An 18310-nucleotide genomic window follows, 5' to 3' on the forward strand; every position below is an offset into this window, starting at 1 on the left:
GCGTTAGCACATCAAATGGCGAACGAAGAACGAATTCTAGCCCAGTTGAAAAATGAAGAAGGAAAGAACTTAGGTGCTCCAATCGACTTACCTTTGGACGTTACAGCGGAGGGACTGCAAACTATCTGCAATGCTTTACAAGAAAACGTGAGTAAGAGTTTCAGGCGTATGCCTTTAGTGGCAAACGGCACCATTACCTTAGATTCTCTCAAATTTACAATGTATGTTACTAAATTGTCTGTGTGGTTCTTGTTTTTTGTTACTCCAGAGAGTTTTGTGTCCTATCTGGATGCAAATTGAAATATATTATTATTTATTATATCAAGTGCTGCACGTGTTTGTGAGCGAACTGGAGGAAGTCGACAGTAATTGCGAGGGTTGTAGGAATGACGGGATCGAATCTAAACCCTTGAAAACAAGCATCTTTCAGAAGTAGAATAAAAACGTCAACAATCAAAACAATCAGCTTTTGCAAATCTTGGAAGAGCTTTGCATACGCGCAGTTAATCTTTAATTGCTGTTGTATCTGCTAATCTAGTGTTGCACTCTTTTATTATTTAACTTAATAGTGTAGAGATGTCATGGACTCGATGATCATATCTGTTAACTAAGTCATTCAAGACGTGTATACGTAGGTACTCATCGGCTGAATAGAATTGCTTTGATATTGCTTGTACTGCTAAATAGTTTTTCTCGTTTGCAGTAATAAGATCGACTTTTTGAAAATCTTTTACAGACTCTTCTCTTATTTCTAAATTGTTTTGAATCCTTTTTTGTATTTACTAAGATTCGATGACAGCGTTTCAAGCAGCGTCTGACAAAAACCAAAAAATTACTGTTGACTTGTTAGTTTGTTCATTAGTATATCTAAAAAATGTATCACTAGGAATACACAGCTATTAAATAGTATTTTGTGTGACAAATATACACAGTGTGTAATTATATGTACTGGTTTCTGTGTTACATTTTTTGTTGTGTAGGAAGAGGCTTTGCCATATGCATTCTTTATTCACAGCTTTGAATTGACTGGCTGTCTTCGTGAAACTCTTGATGATCAAAGTACCGGTTACAGTACAGAGAAAGTGCTAGAAATTGTTTGTCAACCACAAGCAGTATTCAAAGTGAGAGCAGTGACACGCTGCACCAGCTCACTACCTGGTCAGTTCATTTCATATAGTCAATGTCGTTCACTTGTTTCTACATACGTTACTAGTATTTGATGCGGAAGCCTGGATAGCTGTTTGCTTCATAGTTTTGTTTTGGTTGCAGTTGTCTTGAATCAAGCGAAGTTTGTGTTTTATAATGACTCTCTATGTATGCTTTAGGTCATACTGAAGCTGTCATTGCTGTATCATTCAGTCCTGATGGAAGGCAGTTAGCAAGTGGATCTGGTGACACGACAGTCAGATTTTGGGACATTTATACAGAAACACCATTACATACATGCAAAGGTATTACCACAATAAACTTTGTGCAACCACAGCGTGATGATACTGAAGTTAAAATGTTACTTATTTTTACTGGCTGCTATAGGTCACAGCCATTGGATTCTATGTATTTCATGGGCATCAGATGGCAGCAAGTTAGCATCTGGTTGCAAGAACAGTCAAGTATGCAGTTTCAGTTTGTGTCTTTTTAGTAGTACTGTAGTAGTACACATTTAGCTCATGTGTGTGTTGTTTTTTAGATTTGTATTTGGGATCCATCAACTGGGAAGCAACTTGGTAAGACTCTGTTGGGACACAAATTGTGGATTACATGCCTGACCTGGGCTCCACGGCATAGGTACATACAGTACTTGATTAACTACTGTGTAGCATTGACGATGCTGTTAGGCCACTATTTTGTTGCATGTCTGTTTCACATCACCCGCCCGCATCCGAACGACAGGGCCACACTGATTTCACCATTATGCCATTGTTCGTGTAATGCGCATGTGCAATACGACCGGAGCACATGGCATACGTCTGAACCATCTTCTGTGTCTCATTTTTTAATTGCGCGATGTCTGCTCTTCTTAATATCTACACGGTTTACTGTAAATCTTCAAGAAAGAACTGGAAGACCAGAACCAAACACAGATTGTCCAATAGTTGTTAAAGTCACTCTAGCTGTTATTCGCATAATGATGTCTAGAGCTTGTATTACCTCTTGTTGCCGTGGATGCTGATCTGTTGTGTTATAATATTGTTTATACTGTGCCTGCTGACTTATTATGTGTACATGCAACATAACATGATCTGTCATGTGTACATAATGGATAATGGTAATGGCCCGCCCACGTCAGTTTGAGAGAGCCTGGGTGATGTGAAACAGACATGCAACAAATAGGGGCCTTATGCTGTTGTTTAATGATGTGTTTATTACTTATTTGCTGATGAGTCCTTTGCTGTGCAGTCAGGCAGCTAGTCAGTGCAAGAGTCTACTCTGTCCTATTCTAAAGATGGTTTGTTTAGTGCAATTGTTGAGTTTTTCAGTAGTAGAAATTAGTACTTGTTTTGCTTGGTAAAAGACATTTGTATTATCACATTGTAAAATGAGAATTTTTATCACAGTGACCCCGAGTGTAGATATTTAGCAAGTGCTTCAAAGGTGTGACTTGTTGTTGTAAGTGTTAAGTTGCATGTTGTATACATTATTTGAATCTATTTAGGATTGCACTGTTCGGATTTGGGATGTTTTTGTTGGTTTATGTGTGAGGTCTCTCTCGGGACACACACAATCGGTTACTTGTGTTAAATGGGGAGGCGAAGGTCTGCTCTATACTTCATCTCAGGACAGGACAATCAGAGTGTGGCGAGCAGAGGATGTGAGAAATCAAAATGTTGATGAAATGTTTTTCACTGATAATGTCTAGTAGGGCATTCTGTGTAGAAGTCTGCAAGGACATGGCCACTGGGTGAGCAGATATCCGTCCTTGTTTACACACCCTTGTATGCTGTTTGTCGGCAGGTCAATACTTTAGCTTTGAGCACAGATTATGCGATTAGGACTGGATTGTTTAATCCTGCACACAGCAGTGTAGTCCCTCAAGGAACCGGTAGTTATAATTAGCAGTAACGTATGACAATTATGTTTATAACTTTGTTTCACTCAGCTAATGAGCTCGCTTCGATGGCTAAAGAGCGCTACTTGTCTGCAAAGGTGTGTTGTTTGTGTTGTCTTTTGGATGTGCGATTAGTATACCACACTTTGTACTGTCAGGGTTCGAAGGCTGAAATGCTTGTGTCTGGATCTGATGATTTTACTATGTTTTTATGGAATCCCAGTGAAAGCAAGAAGCCCGTAGCACAAATGACTGGTGTGTTAGCAATCTGTTTAATTTGATTGGACAGTATGTACTCATATGTGTAGGATACAACATTTTATTGGGTTGTGGTAGGACATCAACAGTTGATTAATCAAGTTCTGTATTCACCCGATGGACTGATAATTGCCAGTGCATCATTTGATAAATCGGTGAAACTGTGGAATGGGTACACGGGCAAGTAAGACTTTGGTTAGTATTTTGTTAGTATGTTGCATTGTGTAGTTGCTGAATTATCAGGTTTATTGCTGCATTAAGGGGTCACGTCCAAGCTGTTTACCAAGTATGACTCCAAGGTCATATGAATGTGCTACATGTATCTATTGGATTTTGCAGATTGCATGGTCTGCAGACAGTCGACTTCTCTGCAGTGGAAGTGCTGACAGCACACTTAAGGCAAGTATACGACATTGGTTATCGAATGATTAGCATGCTATAGGGCTTTTACAAGCATGAGGGGCGGGGTTTTCACCCTGAGGCAAAGCCAAGGACTATATGTATAATTGTGCTGTAGGTATGGAATATTGCACAAAGGAAACTGCTTATCGACCTGCCAGGGCATGCTGATGAGGTTGACATTTTTGTATGTGGGAAACGATGTGGATATATGATGATGATTTATTACAGGTTTTCTCTGTTGATTGGAGTCCAGATGGTAGCCGAGTAGCAAGTGGTGGTCGAGATCGAGTGCTTAAATTGTAAAATTTTGATTAATTAATTAGTACAAAATGGATTGTCATACATTTATTTTCAACAGATGGAGGCATTGAATGACAAAGTTATTCATATCATTGATGGAGAGATCTTATAACAATATCAACGTACTGAATATGATATTGTATAGAATGTGATGCATCAATAAATTAATTAAGCCGACATCCTCTTACGTCATGGACATTAGCTTGTCACATGCATTCCACGCCTTTTGGAACCACGTTGCATGACAAAAGCTCGTGCCTTCAACTTCGAGTTGTGAGTGTTCACGCGTAGTTATCCACGAGCCATCAAACATGTGTGGTATATGGGCCATCTTCGGTGCCAAACAAGACGTCAAACAACTGTGTGCCAATTGCACTAAAGTCGCCCATCGAGGACCGGATGCTTGGCGCATCGAATCAATTCGCGCTCTAGACAATGCCTGTCTCGGTTTTCAACGTTTGGCCGTCATTGATCCAACGTATGGGATGCAGCCAATGAACCTTAGAACCTACCCTCATCTCTGGCTCATCTACAATGGCGAAATCTACAACGTAAGACTGCATTTCCGGCCCTTTGTTTGTATCTAAAATTTCAACCCAGCTGATCTGTTTTTGGCAGTATCGGAAGCTGCAAGAAGAGTTTGGCTATAAATATGAGACGTGTTGTGATGGTGAAGCTATTATTCATTCTTACGCACGATTTGGAGCAGAGAAGACGGCAGAAATGCTGGATGGTGTGTTTGCCTTTATTATTGTGGACACGAAAGAGAAACAAGTTCATTTGGGGAGAGATGTATTTGGAGTTCGTCCCATGTTCACTTTCTTTGACAACGGTGTGTGTGTGTGTGTGTGTGTGTGTGTGTGTGTGTGTGTGTGTGTGTGTGTGTGTGTGTGTGTGTGTGTGCGTGTGTGTGTGTGTGTGTGTGTGTGTATTACAGCAAGTTTTGGTCTCGCGTAGCCAGACCCTACCTACCTCCACCATTTCTCGGTCATTTCCGGTCAATTTTTTTGAAGGAAGGGGAAGGTTGTCTAAGCAAGACTAACGTTTTTTACATCTAGCTGTTTAAATATATTGTACATGTACATGTACTGTCTTGTCTGTTGTATGAGTCTCTGTTTTGCTTAAATGCACACACCTCAGTAAGATGAAATTATAGCAGTCTTTCTTACCTCATTTTGCAGTCAGTTGGATTTTTGTCAAGTACAATTTTTCGTGTAACTAGGTTGCAGGTGATTGGTGAAGACTAGGTTGCAGGTGATTGGTGAAAATTTAAGAAGATTCTAATAGCAGGCTGCAGAATTTTGACAAGCATGGATACCTAGAATGTTGTAGATGCTGCAATTTGTTGCATGGCTTTCATGATGTATGTGTAAGGTTGAACGTGTAATGCTGAAGATCTTTTGGATCATTCTGTGAACATCGATCACTATAGTTTGTAGTTATTGGTGTAGGAGCTTACTAGTGGTCTGCTGCCTAAAGTGTGCATGTGTGTTTGTGTCTGTGTGTTTGTGTCTGCGGGGGTGGGTGCATGGGTGCATGCATGTATGTCGTTGCTGAGATATTTTGTTGTGTTAGGCACTTTGGGTGTTTGCTCAGAAGCAAAGGGTCTTCTCAATGTGCCACGCACGGATGGTGTACTAGTTCAGCCATTCAAGCCAGGTCATGTCCAGTCATTGGCTATTAGCACAGATGGGCAAGTTATGTGGTCAGAGAGCTACCCAGTTGTCACCGTTGGTGGTTCTGACTTTAGCAGTGTTGCTTGTCTGGTTCCTGACGATGTCTACTCTAACATCAGGATGATGTTGAAAGAAGCTGTCAAGAAGAGATTGATTGCTGATCGTCGTATCGGCTGTTTTTTGTCTGGTGGTTTGGACTCTAGTCTCGTTTGTGCACTTCTTGCTGAATGCATGAAAGAAGAAGGAATCAAGTACCCTCTTCAAACATTTTCAATTGGAATGGAAGGTAGTCCTGATGTCGAAGCTGCTCGCGTTATGTCAGCTTATCTCAATACAGAACATCACGAAGTCAAGTTTACTCAGGAAGAAGGAATGCAAGCTATTCGTGAGGTCATCTACCATTTAGAAAGTTATGATATCACAACTATTCGAGCCTCAGTGGGCATGCACCTTGTTTCTAAATATGTGAAAGAAAAGACTGACACAACAGTCGTTTTTTCAGGAGAAGGGTCTGATGAGTTATGCCAAGGCTACATCTACTTTCACAAGGCTCCCTCACCAGATGAAGCTGACCTGGAGTCTCGTAGATTACTGCAAGATCTATATTTGTATGATAATCTTCGTGCAGATAGAACAACAGCTGCTCATGGGTTGGAACTTCGTGTCCCATTCCTTGATAAGTTCTTTACATCCTATTTTCTTTCTTTGCCCTGCAAGATGCGACAGCCAACAAATGGTGTGGAAAAGCATCTTCTTAGGAGTGCATTTAGTGGAACTGGCTTGCTACCTGATCAAATCTTGTGGAGGCCTAAAGAAGCATTTAGTGACGGAGTTTCATCAAAGGAAAAGTCATGGTACAAACTACTGCAAGATGACTTAAATGAGAAGGTAGATCAAGTGTGTTATATATGTGTATGGAAATTGTAGTTGCACATTTTCATTGCTGCATGGGGATAACACAGCAAGAAAAGTGACTTGACTGTCAGACAAACCAACAGTGTAGTTCATTGCTTTTTACACAGCTAGAATGAATATCTTACCCACTAGGAATTTATGGTGAAATGAAAATGCCTATGGTGTGATTGTCTCTAACTGTTGATTGTCTTTTTAATTTATTAGATATCTGATAATGCTCTGGCAGAAGTATCATCATGTTTCAAGACGGGAGTGGTACCCACATCAAAAGAAGCTTATTATTTTCGTACTCTGTTTGATGAAATGTTTCCCCACCATGCTCACCTCATTCCCTACTATTGGTTGCCCAAGTGGACAGAAAATGCTACCGATCCGTCAGCAAGAACTCTCTCTTTTTACAAATCATAAGACATTTGCACTTAGGAATACAAATCATAAGACATTTGCACTTAGGAAAGAATGAATGTGGTTGAAATAGATTCACTGGTGACAAGGTTGGTAGCCTATCGTTGTACTGTTGTTACAATGTACTATTGAGTAGTACACACAATGTTGATTGCTCATGAAATTTTGTGAGAAACTATTTCTGCAGCCTGAGTTGCTTGCTCAATTTGCTATTCAGATTTTACTAATTCATGGGTTCAGGTATTCAATCAGTGGGTAGGGCTATACACCTTGCTAATTGTCTAAAAAGCACACCCATTATAGGCTCAAGTGTCCAGAAGGTCTCCCAGGAGGAGAAAGAGTTGTTGCATACTCGTACTTGTTGTACACTTGTTTACTTCTCCTCCTGAGGGAGATGACAGGCCTGACACTCAAGCCTACCCATTGGAGTGTAGTCTTGCGTAGCCAGCTCTTCCCCCTATTCCACATCCTTTCCCCCTATTCCACATCCTTTCCCCCTATTCCACATCCTTCCCCCCATCTGGATGTCAAAAGGGGGAGACCTATCTACGTGAGACCATCTTTTCTGTAAACTAACTTGTTCTGTTACATTGCATGTGCATGTTTATGCCAAATCAGTAACATGCAGAGATAGGTCAGTGCCAACAAGGATCCCGGAGTTACTAAAAGCATTTCTACCTTTCTTGTCATCGAAAGCTTTCTCTTCTGTTTGCTGACGTGTATAACTGCATTTGCATGTGTAAATGTTTGTACATGTGCTGCTGCTGTTGATCTCCCAACTTCTGCCCATGAGAGTGCTGTGACTTTGTTAACTAATAGCATGAGGCATTGATTACCACCTAGCAACACAGTCATGAATGATGTACTATTTATTAGTATGAACTATTTAGATACCTGTAGTAGTATGACCTTTGCCAATAATACATACGTATGTAAGGTCTACGTTTTAGAAAATTTAGATGAAAACGAGTCTTCATGTGTACTTGATATTGGACCTGCTCAACGCAATCAACGTTGCGCATTAATTGAATGTTTACTGAATTTTGCTGAATGTTTGCTGCCTGAATTTTGACTTGTGATCCCCAAGTGCCAAGTTTCTGTATTGCTTTGAGGTGCTGGCTGAATATTAATGTTTGCTGATAGGGTATAAACATTACATTGTACCGGTCACTGTTCATAATGAGCACATCGGAAGTGTACATCCTGAGGGACACATGCCTACAGTCGGTGCCAAATAGCTGCTTGCTCAAAGATCTAAAGAGACAGTTTCCATCTCCTCAAACATTGTCTAGTCTTCGCTTCTGCTTTGCTAAGAATTCCTCTAAAGCAACAGATGGTGACACAATTTTTGGAGCAATGTTTGCTCTGATGATTGCTTCTGGAATTTCCACTACAGTTCCGGGACAACTTTTATTGAGTACTCCCTGCCATAGCAACAGTCTTACAGATAAGTGAATGTGGAGTACTGTGAATTTGTGATTTTTGCTATGCAATCATACCTCCATCATATGAACATATGAAATTCTCTTTATGCCATCCAGACTATCTACGCAAATAGATTTCACAATTGATTATCGACAATCAAGCGGTTAATTAAATGTTACAGGCTATGGTCCCTCAATGGGCTCATGCACATGCATGTACAAGACAAGGTTGTACACCTTTCCGACTATCCTTAGGCTTGACACAAACTCCAGTGCAGTTCCTGCGAGCAAAGTCATAACTGCAATGCCACCAACAACTGTACTGTATTGAATGCATTACCAGTGAGAGCACTGAGCACAAGAGCTGTCACTTACTGTAGTGCAGCTAGCTTTTACAGATGTATGGTCAAAGACCTATAAAAGCAATGGCTAAGTTTGTCTTACTGAATGGTACAGTATAGTACTCACCCACAACTTTGTCAAGATGCATAGTTTGTAGGCGCATTTAATGCGTTTAGCTTCACTTTGGTCTGGTGCTCTATGAAACACAGTGTGCTTGTCAAACATTTCTCAGCCGTCACTGTTTATGTAGTTTTCTTACTGCAATGTTCCTTTGGACTTAGCTTTCACCCTTTTTGAAATTCTTTTAAAATTGATATTCTGACGCTCTAATTTCTTTTGTGCTGCAATTAACTTTGTCTTACGAAATTGAGTGGTACCATTTGCATCCATCTCTTTAGTGGGCAATCCACAGAGGAGGTCAGCTTGTTTGAGTAGGGACAGTATCTGAGGCAAGTGTACTCTTGAAATGCACTTTTTCTCTGCTTGACTGGTGATTTTCTTAGCTAGACATTCAATTTTTTTCTTGAGTAGGCAGGCAATCTAATGATGGTAATGGCATGGTTAAATTTCTCATACAGACAGCAACAATTAACTTAGCATAAGTGCACTAAACGCTCATAGACAACTCATTACCTCACCTAATTAAATCGTAGCGTTAGGTGTCCCCAAGTCAGACTCCTAGCTGTCTATATATGTTGCAACGTTGAAGGAGTTATAAACGTAGCTCAATCTTACCTACCTGTGTCATTTAAGGATTTTGCAGTATTCTTATTTCAGATACAGTCTGTTGTGTATCTTTGAATGGGTATTCATTCTCAGTCTGCTGCTCTGTTGTCAGTGTCAAATCTTTTCTCAGGAAAGTGTGTAGTTTGTGCACATGTTTACACAGATGACCTGTTTTGTACCCAAAGCAGTCACAGTGATAGTACCGTCTACACAAAGGTTTACAGTCGCCTTCATTGCAATGAATGGCCTTGCAATTTTCTTTGAAACGGGCTTCAAAAGCTGTTCTTTGTATCCTGTAGGTTGTACTTTCATCACTTTGGGATTTGATATGCCATCTATCATCTCCTATCCGCAGGGAAAATTAAACACACAAAACGAATTTAGTGTTACTAGTACATGCTGTGTTGTGTGTTTACACACACACACACACACACACACACACACACACACACACACACACACACACACACACACACACACACACACACACACACACACACACACACACACACACACACACACACACACACACACACACACACACACACACACACACACACACACACTTACATAGACATTGTGTGGGGTTAGTTAGTAACACTATGTTAGTCAGCACCTCCTCGTGGTGATCTCTGGGCAGTTGTCTACAGATCCATAGATTAGTTGTGGCAACTAGCTAAAGCTGACTCAGAGTTTGGGCAAACATAAGTACGAGTATGGAGTGTTGCTCGACGACACTACTCAATGCTGAATGCCTAACTTGTTCTCCTCTAGAGGGCTTTCACCCCCCTGAGAACAAGACATCATTTATTGCACGTAGATCAAAATGAAAGTGAGAATATTTCCGGTTCATGTTTGCAGTCTAGGAGATACATAGAACTTCGCTTGAGCATTGTTCCTTTGAGGGGCGGCATAACCGTTTGCACAACAGCGACTAAACAGGGCAAGTGTGTGTGTGTGTGTGTGTGTGTGTGTGTGTGTGTGTGTGTGTGTGTGTGTGTGTGTGTGAGTGTGTGTGTGTGTGTGTGTGTGTGTGTGTGTGTGTGTGTGTGTGTGTGAAAGGAAGTTATTCATTTTTGCACAAGAGGTTGACAAATTACATTGGTCATTTCAAGATCAAATTGAAAAAAGGCAAAGCTGGAGGCAAGACCGGCATTCTACCTGAACTGGTCAGCTGTGGTGGCGCACAACTCTTGGATAGATTACTATTGCTGATAAAGGACGTATGGAAAGAAGGTAAAGTAGTGGCTAACAATCGTCTTGATAACTTCGTTGCTCTTCGATTTACCATTTCAGGTAGTACAGCAGATACAGTTTCATCTCATACCATCCAAGCCACTGACTCAGATGACGTATTTCACGTTCAAAGTAAGACAGACAATCAACAAACATGGAGAGTGGATTTGACTGTAGGAACTTGTACCTGTCCAAGAGGAAGAAACGGTCAGCCATGTGGACATCAGCTGGCAGCTTCATTAAAATACAAACGTCACTCTTTAAATAAAATACCAACATCATCAGTATGTGGCCGCCAAATGTATGCCAAAATAGCAATCAGAGAGGTGGCACTACCAGTTGCATTCTACAGCCATCTGTACCAGAAAGAAGACGACACCTATGTGAAAGATCTAGGGATGTAACCAGAGTGGAGTAAAAGAACCGAAACATTTCCAAGCTCTCAACACACAGAAATTGAAGACCAAGAAACAACTATTGACTATGAACTTGCATCACCAGAATCTGATTATGCAAGTGAAGACCCACAACAGCATCAGAGCCACACCACCTCTAGCAATTTTGAAGACACTCTAACAGATTTGACATACGTCATGACAGACATTAAGAAAGGATTGGCAAGTAGGGACACTGTATTTACAACAGTTATACGAGAATTTTGCAGCCAGTACAAAAAATTAGAGGTGCTGATGGCAAAGAGAAATCTTACACAAAGCCATTGTTAATATCTGCTCTGCACAAGTTTGGAAAGGGACACGGACGTAAAATCAGAAGCAACAAACACACCATTACAGTACAACCAACAGCTGTAAGCAGACGAGCCATTAAAAGTGTGGAGGAAAACCTCTTAGGGCTGGTCGTCCACCATTAATGCAGAGAAAATCAAACAATACCAACATGAAAAACTTATGTCATCACACTCTACCAAAAAGAAAGCTCCGGTCAAAAAGAGTTCACAGCCTTCAAACAAGTATTGATAATAGGAGACAGAACGCTTGCTAAAATGGCCGGTATCAAGCAAAGTGTGGTGCTCTAGCACACAATAATTGTTTGCCTCCTCTTGTTTGATTCTTGTCTAGATTGATTATACAGTTACTTGTTCTAACTTCAGTTTGTTTACATCAGGTAGTTGTGCATTTTTGATTTGAGTAAAGCAGTGACTCACAAACTCTACTAATGTTTGCCTTATTGCATGATTTCTTTCTTGTTTGTGCTCTTGCAATAGTAAGTAAATTAGTTTTAGTCGAAACAACTGTGCAGACTATTTGTCTTAGAAAAGCATTGTACAAGGAATACTTTGCCTAATTCTCCATCAGCAAAGCATGTAAGGAAATTGAACATGTAAGAACAACATGTAAAAAATAGGTTCTTTTAATAACACATTTAGAATTGTTCAAAGTCCAAGGTAGCGTTCACCATTAATTAATTAACATAACAAATTTCACTTTGACTAATGGCTATACAACTATCTGTAAAAGTAAGCAAATATAAGGTTCCTAGTCATTGGCTGCAAACATATATCATGAGAATTCTAAAGACAATTCAGACTGTACAAAAAATTAAGCTGCCAATGAAGGCCATTCTAACAGCATTTAAGTTCCATGTAACATTTAAGTATTAAGTATGCTGTTACCCCTGACTTTGGCCAAGTCTAAGATTTTCCTGCCTTTAGAAGAACCAGTTGGCACCTGTCTGATAGGTCTTCTGTTAAGACTTCTCCCCTGTACAAATACTCTATTTCAACTTCCTTATACCATTACACACACACACACACACACACACACACACACACACACACACACACACACACACGCACACACACACACACACACACACACACACACACACACACACACAGAGTATACAAATTATATAACTCAGTTACTGTCATTTATGTCACCAACCATATAACAACCAATGCCTAGTTTGAAATATAATGCCAGTTGCCAAAATGCATATCCACTGTATACACCTATAAGTGTCACAACACAATGACTGATACCATCAACTTAAATAAGAGTCATTAACTTAACTTAATTAACATAATTTAATTTAAACCAATGTTAGCTCTAAACATAGATTACCTCAATAATAGCTGTGTGACAACCAGCAGTGTTATCAACATGTCGTCATCATCATCATCATATTCTATGCATTAGTAATTAGTGTGTTGTTTACATTAAATGATCCGATTAGTAATGATTATTAGAGTACATTATTTTGTGTACGTGATTATCCAACTAGATAATGCTTAGTAAATATTGTGTACACACACATATCATATGCTGTTATTTTAATTGTATACTACCCTATTAAACTGTTTATCTGTTAATAAGTCTTTTTAGTAACTTAGTAGTTGTGAAATAGAATTAAATTACCTGAGTACTTTGCACTTTTCTGCATATTATTTAATTAATTGCACACAGGAAATAAATTTGCAATAAATAGTACATGATTTGATGTATGCAGTGCATGCAACAGTGTCAGTATTGACGCATAATTCAATTCATTTAATAGTGTACGTAGCACATGCACCCGAAAAAAGATTTTATAAAAAAAATGAAAATTTGCTTAACTGCAAAGAATAGTAATTATAAATGACTTTACCTGTCGCCTAATTTATTGAAGTTGATTTGTGCCGAGAAAACCACGTTCAGCAGACGACAAAAACTGAGGCCCCCTTTCAATAAACGGCGCAGGTTACTGCTCGAAAGGTGCGCAAAAAGACAGCACTTCGTTTATGTCAAAATCGCAGTTGCAAGATGTGCATTGACTGCCGAGCCTCGTACTACCAGACCACTAGCCTCGAACTTCCAGACCAAAGAGCGCTCTCTGGTCTGGAAATTCGAGCCTACCAGACCACGCAAATCGCGAGGAAGTGCATACGGGAACAGCTAAAGCCACACCCAACGGGCCCCCCAAAAAATTCGCCGGTGGAGTCCCTAGACCGCTCTTTTTCTCCCCGCCGTCTCACTCGCCTTTTCCGCCCCCTCACGTGCAAAAGCTGTCTGGCTCCGAGGCTACACTAAACCAGACACAGTAATAGCTCGCAACAACACAACTTAGCAAGCACCGCTTACACCACAGCACTCTAGAGTGCTACTTCATAATTTGATTACATAAATATAAACGAGTATGTACTACGTTAATTACGTCAGTGCAGAAGACTTGCAAGACAACCGTCCAGAGAGGTCTCTCAATCATGTGTGGTATATGGGCTATTTTCGGTGCCAAACAAGACGTCAAACAACTTTCCACCAATTGTGCTAAAGTCGCCCATCGAGGACCAGACGCTTGGCGCATCGAATCAATTCTCACTCTGAACAATGCCTGTCTCGGTTTTCATCGTTTGGCCATCATTGATTCTCTGTATGGGATGCAACCGATGAACATCAGAGCTTATCCTCATCTCTGGCTCATCTACAATGGAGAAATCTATAACGTAAGCTTCTGCTGCATGTCGTCGCTTTGATTGCAAACTAGTCTAGAAGTGTTGAGCTAAATATTGTTGTCAGTATCAGAATCTGCAAGAAGAGTTTGGCTATAAGTATGAGACAAGTTGTGATGGTGAAGCCATTATTCATTCCTACGCAAGAGTTGGAGTCCAACAGATGACAGACATGCTTGATGGTGTGTTTGCTTTTGTTATTGTGGATACAAAAGAGAGACAGGTCCACTTGGGAAGAGATGTGTTTGGAGTTCGTCCCATGTTTACTTTTTTTGACAATGGTGTGTCTAGTTAATTAAGTTAATTAAGCAGCTACAGTTGTACTAGTCTCGCGTAGCCAGACCTCCTTCCGCCGCGTCATCTTTCCGAGCGAAATGGGGTCTGGTGAACAGGCTTTGATGTGGCTGTGTGCCGCGTAGACAAAAATCGGCTATCTAAAGACCGGATTTGGTTTCTTAAATGCTTCACTAAAGACCAGACTGGTATGCAAGCAGTGCAATCCTATCTCATTAGCTTCTCTTGTTTCGTAGAGAGCAACTCGAAGACTACAGCTAGAGTCGTTACTGTTTGTGAAATCTGCATGTCTACAGGAGCAATTAAACGCGGCCGCTGGAACGTTGACGTCTGGTCGGCAGGCTCTACGTCGTACGTCTAGCGTTGTACGCTTGTGTCACAACGGCGACTGAATGCGAACGCACTGAATGGATGCGAACGTACTCGATACTGTTTGCTGTTTTGACGTCTAAAGCGACCGCGGACAGTCCAGAGTGAGCGATATCTGGTACTGGCCATGGGATTGAAACAAGACGAGTTGTCTTTCTGTGTTTGGGTAATCATCTCATGTGTTTTGTGCATTGCTTTACATCGAGTACGTTCGCATTCAGTCTCCGTTGTGACACGAGCGCACAAACGCCAAGTACGACGTCGATCATGACAGATTGCGTAGGAGATGGAAGCCTGGAGCCTGCCGACGTCAATGTTCCCGCGGCCGCGTTTAATTAATTGTTGCTGCAGACATGCAGATTTCACAACACAGCAACGGCTCTAGCTGTAGTCTTCGAGTTGTTCTCTACGAAACAAGAGAAGCTAATGAGATAGGATTGCACTGCTTGCATACCAGTCTGGTCTTTAGTGAAGCATTTAAGAAACCAAATCCGGTCTTTAGATAGCCGATTTCCGGCTACGCAGCACACAGCCACATCAAAGCCTGTTCACCAGACCCCGTTTCGCTCGGAAAAATGACGCGGCAGAAGGGGGTCCGGCTACGCGAGACTACAGTTGTACTAATTATAATTATGAAATAATTGGATACGCTCTTGATTGCTATGTCACATGCACACAGGAATACCTGGTGTAAATACTATATTTAGGATTTAATGTTGTGCACTAAAGCCTTGATTTCAGGGTTGGCCCACATGATCGTAAAAATTTATGAAATGCATGCACTTCGTTTTAATTTTAAAATTTAGAATCAACTAGAAATTTGTACTATTTATACATAACTCCTAGACCAGTGTGTGGAATAAATAGTTGATTTGATGCAAGAGGTAATTAAACAAAATAGGATGCCATTATTGTATAGTTTGAAGGAAAACATGGAATGGAAACTGTGTTTCATAATCTACTCAGTGTGTGTGTGTGTGTGTGTGTGTGTGTGTGTGTGTGTGTGTGTGCGTGTGTGTGTGTGTGTGTGTGTGTGTGTGTGTGTGTGTGTGTGTGCGTGTGTGTGTGTGTGTGTGTGTGTGTGTGTGTGTGTCCATTGCTGAGATATTTTGTTGTATATAATAGGTACTTTGGGTGTTTGCTCAGAAGCAAAGGGTCTTCTCAGTGTGCCACGTACAGATGGTGTACTTGTCCAGCAGTTCAAGCCAGGTCATGTCCAATCATTAGCTATTAACACAGATGGATTGCTTTTGTGGTCAGAGAGCTACCCAGTTGTAACTGTTGGTGGTTCTGACTTCAACAGTGGTGTTTGTCTGGTTCCTGATGATGTCTACTCTAACATCAGGATGATGTTGAAGGAAGCTGTCAAGAAGAGATTGATTTCTGACCGTCGTATCGGCTGTTTTTTGTCTGGTGGTTTGGACTCTAGTCTCGTTTGTGCACTTCTTGCTGAATGCATGAAAGAAGAAAGAATTGAGTACCCTCTTCAAACATTTTCAATTGGAATGGAAGGTAGTCCTGACGTTGAAGCTGCTCGCATCTTGTCAGCTTATCTCAATACGGAACATCATGAAGTCAAGTTTAACTGGGAAGAAGGCATGCAAGTTATTCGTGAGGTCATCTACCATTTAGAAAGTTATGATACTATCACTATCCGTGGCTCTATACCTATGTACCTTTTATCTAAATATGTGAAAGAAAAGACTGACACAATAGTTATGTTTTCAGGAGAAGGGTCTGATGAACTCTGCCAAGGTTATCTTTACTTTCACAAAGCTCCCTCACCAGATGAAGCTGACCTAGAGTCTCATAGTTTACTAAATGAGCTCTATTTGTATGATGTTCTTCGTGCAGATAGAATGACAGCTGCCCATGGGTTAGAGCTTCGTGTCCCATTTCTTGATAAATATTTTTCATCCTATTATCTTTCTCTGCCATGCGAGATGCGACAACCAACAAATGGTGTAGAAAAGTATCTTTTGAGAAGTGCATTTAGTGGAACTGGTTTGCTACCTGATCAAATCCTACGGAGGCAAAAGGAAGGATTTAGTGATGGAGTTTTAGCAAAGGAGAATTCATGGTACAAACTACTGCAAAGTGAATTAAACAAAAAGGTATATCTGCTTGTTGTATTAGTTTCATTGTTATAGAAAATATTACAAATTAAATGGACTTGGACAAACTCATGGGTTGACCTTCCTTTATAACCTAATGGTATTATTATATAAACTGATGAGCCTAAATAGAATGTTGAAATTAGCAGAACATTACAGAGCAGGGCCAGATCCAGAGGGGACTTCATGGGGTTGTAACCCTCTCTTTTCCAATAGGCGCGGTTCAATAATTTCATATAATTTCATTAGAAAAGAGAAAACTAGTAATGCTATAAATAACTGCTAACGGTGAACCTCCTCTTTCAAAAATTCCTGGATCCGGCGCTGCAGAGAGACTCTGTTATATTACCATGGTATGTTTTGGTTGACACATGCATGCAGTGAGAACAATGGTCACAGACGCTTTAGTAACAGGTTTGAGCATGTCAACACGCAGGCTTATAGTATTACTTAGCATCTTTGTATTAAATAAGATGACCCTATAAGTTAGTAAAGAATGACCCAGTGTCTGTAATACAACGTTAATAAATAATTGTTATTTTTAATTTATTAGATATCTGATGATGCTCTAGCAGCAGCAGCATCACGATTCACGACTGGATTGGTTCCTACATCAAGAGAACCCTATTATACCCGTGAAGTGTTTGATGAATTGTTTCCTGGACACGCTCATTTTACTCCATACTACTGGATGCCGAAGTGGTTAAAAGACGTTACTGAACCATCAGCACGTGTTCTTTCCTTTTACAAGTCATAAAGTACATGTGGACAAAGTACATATGAACTTGAAATACAAAAAATTCTTAATTACATAGTGCTGTATGTCAGTGAAGTGTGTGCATGTGTGCGTGCGTGTGTGTGTGTGTGTGTGTGTGTGTGTGTGTGTGTGTGTGTGTGTGTGTGTGTGTGTAAGCAAGAATGAGACCATAGCACATCTCATTTCTGGTTGTGAAGCACTGACTTCTACACTGTACAAGAATCGACATGGTGGTGTTGTGAAAGTAATATACCTCCATGTTGCTTGTCACTTTGGCCTACAGTTTGATCATCCATGGTATGCATGTATGATTTGCTCCAGAGAGAGTCCAAGAGAACGACAAGGTGAAGACATTGCAGGATTTTTCAATACAAACAGAATGAAAGTATAATTTAATCGACCACATAGTATGAGATAGGTTAATTAAATTACTTTTCATTCATATCATTGTATTGAGCAAACAAGACAAGAGAGCATGATTTATTGAGTTATCTGTTCTTCGATCATGACCAAATGTTTAATTAATTAAACAAAGGAGGAGAAATTGACCAACTAGAAGGACCTTACAGAAGACTCGAAGATATACCTACTGAGGTCC

At 40.4% G+C, this 18310-nt stretch overlaps 3 protein-coding genes across 3 annotated transcripts; 2 read left to right on the plus strand and 1 right to left on the minus strand.

Annotated features, from left to right (window-relative positions):
* The first annotated feature begins 2 nt into the window (after positions 1 to 2).
* Positions 3 to 4201, plus strand: LOC134184483 (notchless protein homolog 1-like). The gene is made up of 17 exons (XM_062652189.1): positions 3 to 147; positions 981 to 1158; positions 1326 to 1451; positions 1534 to 1610; positions 1688 to 1785; positions 2556 to 2592; positions 2654 to 2809; positions 2861 to 2899; positions 2953 to 3040; positions 3098 to 3144; positions 3205 to 3301; positions 3383 to 3488; positions 3548 to 3590; positions 3644 to 3703; positions 3822 to 3878; positions 3935 to 4005; positions 4065 to 4201. Exons 1-17 carry the CDS (start codon positions 16 to 18, stop codon positions 4075 to 4077), a joined length of 1425 nt encoding a protein of 474 aa, XP_062508173.1. The 5' UTR covers positions 3 to 15; the 3' UTR covers positions 4078 to 4201.
* A 1-nt stretch (position 4202) lies between these two features.
* On the plus strand, positions 4203 to 17832 carry LOC134176438 (asparagine synthetase [glutamine-hydrolyzing]-like). The gene is made up of 9 exons (XM_062643111.1): positions 4203 to 4557; positions 4625 to 4838; positions 5582 to 6570; positions 6802 to 6902; positions 8187 to 8198; positions 13920 to 14172; positions 14246 to 14459; positions 15967 to 16955; positions 17509 to 17832. Exons 1-9 carry the CDS (start codon positions 4318 to 4320, stop codon positions 17710 to 17712), a joined length of 3216 nt encoding a protein of 1071 aa, XP_062499095.1. The 5' UTR covers positions 4203 to 4317; the 3' UTR covers positions 17713 to 17832.
* On the minus strand, positions 7571 to 13490 carry LOC134184525 (uncharacterized). Its single transcript, XM_062652242.1, has 11 exons — positions 13338 to 13490; positions 12635 to 12702; positions 12364 to 12451; positions 9508 to 9839; positions 9028 to 9308; positions 8895 to 8964; positions 8767 to 8840; positions 8664 to 8707; positions 8502 to 8548; positions 7897 to 8426; positions 7571 to 7841 (listed from the first exon to the last, which is right to left on the minus strand). Exons 4-10 carry the CDS (start codon positions 9514 to 9516, stop codon positions 8280 to 8282), a joined length of 672 nt encoding a protein of 223 aa, XP_062508226.1. The 5' UTR covers positions 9517 to 9839; positions 12364 to 12451; positions 12635 to 12702; positions 13338 to 13490; the 3' UTR covers positions 7571 to 7841; positions 7897 to 8279.
* Positions 17833 to 18310: the final 478 nt, after the last annotated feature.

This window comes from Corticium candelabrum, chromosome 1 (genome assembly GCF_963422355.1).
Source record: "Corticium candelabrum chromosome 1, ooCorCand1.1, whole genome shotgun sequence".
NCBI lineage: Eukaryota > Metazoa > Porifera > Homoscleromorpha > Homosclerophorida > Plakinidae > Corticium > Corticium candelabrum.